This window comes from Mirounga angustirostris, unplaced genomic scaffold (genome assembly GCF_029215605.1).
Source record: "Mirounga angustirostris isolate CCGP_5_RB_7025 unplaced genomic scaffold, mMirAng1.0.hap1 SCAF_15, whole genome shotgun sequence".
NCBI classification, from domain to species: Eukaryota; Metazoa; Chordata; class Mammalia; order Carnivora; family Phocidae; genus Mirounga; species Mirounga angustirostris.
Genome location: NW_026991723.1, coordinates 220,429 through 224,188, shown reverse-complemented (window position 1 = coordinate 224,188; position 3,760 = coordinate 220,429). Strand labels below are relative to the sequence as shown.

Genomic DNA, 3,760 nt, shown 5'->3' with positions numbered 1-3,760 from the left:
GGACATGATTAACTTAGGAACTCATATTTTCAGAAAATTTAAAATGGTTTCAAATGTTGACTATAAATTAAAATTATAGATACTACTTTAAAGAGATAAATTTGCAGGGTTACCCTCAAATATGAACTTTTTAATATTTATAATACAAGTTTAAAATTTGGATTTTCCTAATGCCAAATAAGTTGGAGCTATTTGTGTTTTACAACATTTATTTTGTTCTTAGGATGTTTCCACTGTTTGAGTTTTCTTTAGTTGTGTAAACTCTGATCCAAGAAAACATTTTCTACATAGTTCTTCCATTTATTGGGTTAATTAGCATTATGAATTCTCTGATGTTGAATAAAGCTTGAACTCCCAGTGAAGGCCTTGCCACAATTCTTGCATCTATAGGGTTTCTTACCTGTATGCATTTTCTTATGTTCAGTGACGTTTGAGCGATAATTAAAGGCCTTCCCACATTCTTTACATTCAGAGGACTTCTTACCAGTGTGAAATCTCTGATGTTGAGAAAGATGTGAGCTACAACTAAAGGTCTTTCCACAATCCTTACATTCATAGGGTTTCTCACCAGTATGAATTCTCTTTTGTTGAATAAGGCTTGGGCTCCTAGTAAAGGCCTTTCCACACTCTTTATATTCATAGGGTTTTTCACCAGTATGAATTCTCTGATGCAGAACAAGTTTTGAGTTATTTAAAAGCCTTCCCACATTCCTTACATTCATAGAGTTTCTCACCAGTATGAATTCTCTGATGTTTGGTAAGAAAGGAGCACCAACAAAATGGCTTTCCACAGTCCTTACATTCATATGGTTTCTTACCAATATGAATTTTCTGATGTCGGGAAAGGTATGAACTAGTTCTAAAAGCCTTCCCACATTCCTTACATTCATAAGGTTTCTCACCAGTATGAATTCTTTGATGTTGAGAAAAGTATGAGATCCAACTAAAAGCCTTCCCACATTGTCTACATTCATAAGGTTTCTCACCAGTATGAATTCTTTGATATCCTAAAAGGTCAGAGCCAAAACTAAAAGATTTCCCACATTCCTTACATTTATGAGACTTCTCACCAGTGTGTATTTTCTGGTGTTTAGTAAATGCTGAACTACAACTAAAGGCCTTCCCACAATCTCTACATTCAGAGGGTTTCTCACCAGTATGAGTTCTCTGGTGTTGAGTAAGTTGTGAGCCATGACTAAAAGTCTTCCCACATTCTTTACATTCATATGATTTCTCTTCATTTTCATCTCTCTGTGTGTGTGTGTGTGTAGTGTAAGAGACACTTGCTGATTGAAAGTAGGCACATCTTCATGTGTGACTATTACTTGGCTGCAGTGCACCTCCTGTTGTGACTCTTGTCTCTTAAACTTATCTTTACATTCCCAAACATCTCTGATACTTGAGCTTGGCATTCTAATTCTTCCCATTAATTTCAACTGAAATGTTTTTATATTACTAATTTCTTTCCTTAAGGATAGTTTCTTAGTCGGAGACTTTGATGCTTGATCTGAAATAAAATGAATATCAAACATTTACCTTTTTTCTATTCTGGGAGAAATAAAACTTCTATAGTAGCAAAGGTAGAGATAAACCAAAAATGTTTTCTTTTTTTTTCTTTTTTTTTAAAAGATTTTATTTATTTATTTGAGAGAGAGAGAATGAGAGAGAGCACATGAGAGGGGGGAGGGTCAGAGGGAGAAGCAGACTCCCTGCCGAGCAGGGAGCCCGATGCGGGACTCGATCCAGGGACTCCAGGATCATGACCTGAGCTGAAGGCAGTCGCTTAACCAACTGAGCCACCCAGGCGCCCTTCTTTTCTTTTTTTAAAAAAAGATTTTATTTATTCATTTGGAGAGAGAGAGAGAGGAAGAGCACAAGCATGGAGGAGAGGGAGAAGCAGGCTCTCTGCTGAGCAGGGAATCCGATGCGGGGCTCGATCCCAGGACCTCAGGACCGTGACCTGAACCGAAGGCAGATGCTTAACCAACTGAGCCACACCCAGGCACCCCTGCAAAACTGTTTTCAAATAAAGTTCTAATAGCAAATGGCTAAGACACTACTAAAACATAGCTATGAATTTCAGAAAATGAAAAAAGAAAGCAGAGAGTGAAGAAAATCCACATAGAAAGATGAGGAAAATGGTTAAGGAAAGATATTATTATTAATGATTCTCAAATGAGAATGTAGGCCTCGGAAGTATTTGTGAAGCTTAGTAAATATATATTCTCCTGAGGGCGCCTGGGTGGCTCAGTCGTTAAGCATCTGCCTTTGGCTCAGGTCATGATCCCAGGCTCCTGGGATCAAGCCCCGCATCAGGCTCACTGCTCGGTGGGAAGCCTGCTTCTCCCTCTCCCACTCCCCCTGCTTATGTTCCCTCTCTCACTGTGTCTCTCTCTGTCAAATAAATAAATCTTTAAAAAGTATATATATTCAGTATACACTGAATTACTAGCTTAAAATTGGGAGACAAATCACTAAATCACTCTAAGTCCTTGTGCAGTAAAGGGTTATCCTCTTCCAAAGAAAGGTTTGGTCATTGACCAGATTCTGGTAGGTAACTTCTAAAGCCTTGGCATAGTCTCTCTGATAAGATTATCTTTGTTTACCTACAGGCCTTCCTTGGGCCTTGCAAGATAATCTATACTAACAGTGTGGGTTTATGATGCAGGCCTTGGGCCATGCAGTATCAACTTGTCCTCTGAAGGGGCTGGAGACTGAGGGCAGCCATATGACAACCAGCAATACCTATATGACCAACACCCAGTAAGAACCTTGGACACAAAATCTCAGGTGAGCCTGACTGGTGATACTCTGTGTGTGTTGTTACTCATCATTGTTTGGAAATGTAAGTACTGTCCACATGACTTCACTGAAAGAGGACATCTGGAAGCTCATGCTTGACCTCTCCTGGATCCTCCCCTATGTACCACACCCCTGATTTAATCTTCCATTATGATAAATGGTGAATGTGAGTAAAACAGCTTTTCTAAAATCTGAGTTATTTTAGTGACTCACTGAATCTGAAGATGGTCTTAGGGACCATATGACTGCACTTGATGTCAGAAGTGGGATTTTCTAGCATTGACTCTGGTTCACTGAAACATGGCAAAGTCACTGTTTGGAAAAAGGAAGGACAAGAGCATCTGTGGGGGTGGGGAGTTAATCTTAGATTCTTTGGTGGCTAGTTACCATGGCATGAGACTGCATCTGTGCTGCAATCAGTTACTTAAGGTAAAAGTTACCAGTGGAATTTAGAAATGATAGATTCAACTCCTGAAGACTTGGCTCACTGGGTACAACAGAAAAAAAACAGGGCGCCTGGGTGGCTCAGTTGGTTAAGCAACTGCCTTCGGCTCAGGTCATGATCCTAGAGTCCCGGGATCGAGTCCCGCATCGGGCTCCCTGCTCAGCGGGGAGTCTGCTTCTCCCTCTGACCCTCCTCCCTCTCATACTCTCTGTCTTTCATTCTCTCTCTCTCAAATAAATAAATAAAATCTTTAAAAGAAAAAAAACAAAGTAAAAGGAAACAAGCTAAATACACAATTCACTGGTTATTATTATCTGCAATCTGGGCCAAGCTTGTATTTCATCCATTCTGATATACAGCACAGGGCTGCTACCAGAGGAAAAAAAATACACTGAAACGATAAAAAATCGTTGCAGTGATTTATACCAGAGACAAGAAAGATAAAAGTAAGAGTCAAGTGAATCATATCAGGGTGGAAATCTTTAAACTTTTTAGAAATAAGAAGAATAAAGC

At 39.4% G+C, this 3,760-nt stretch overlaps 1 protein-coding gene across 1 annotated transcript; it reads right to left on the bottom strand.

The window, feature by feature from the left end:
• Positions 1-308: 308 nt before the first annotated feature.
• LOC129046069 (zinc finger protein 345-like) lies at positions 309-3,082 on the bottom strand. Its single transcript, XM_064579852.1, has 4 exons — positions 3,016-3,082; positions 1,326-1,507; positions 700-1,167; positions 309-665 (listed from the first exon to the last, which is right to left on the bottom strand). The coding sequence occupies exons 1-4, from the start codon at positions 3,080-3,082 to the stop codon at positions 309-311; spliced, it is 1,074 nt and encodes a 357-aa protein (XP_064435922.1).
• Between the last annotated feature and the right edge of the window lie 678 nt (positions 3,083-3,760).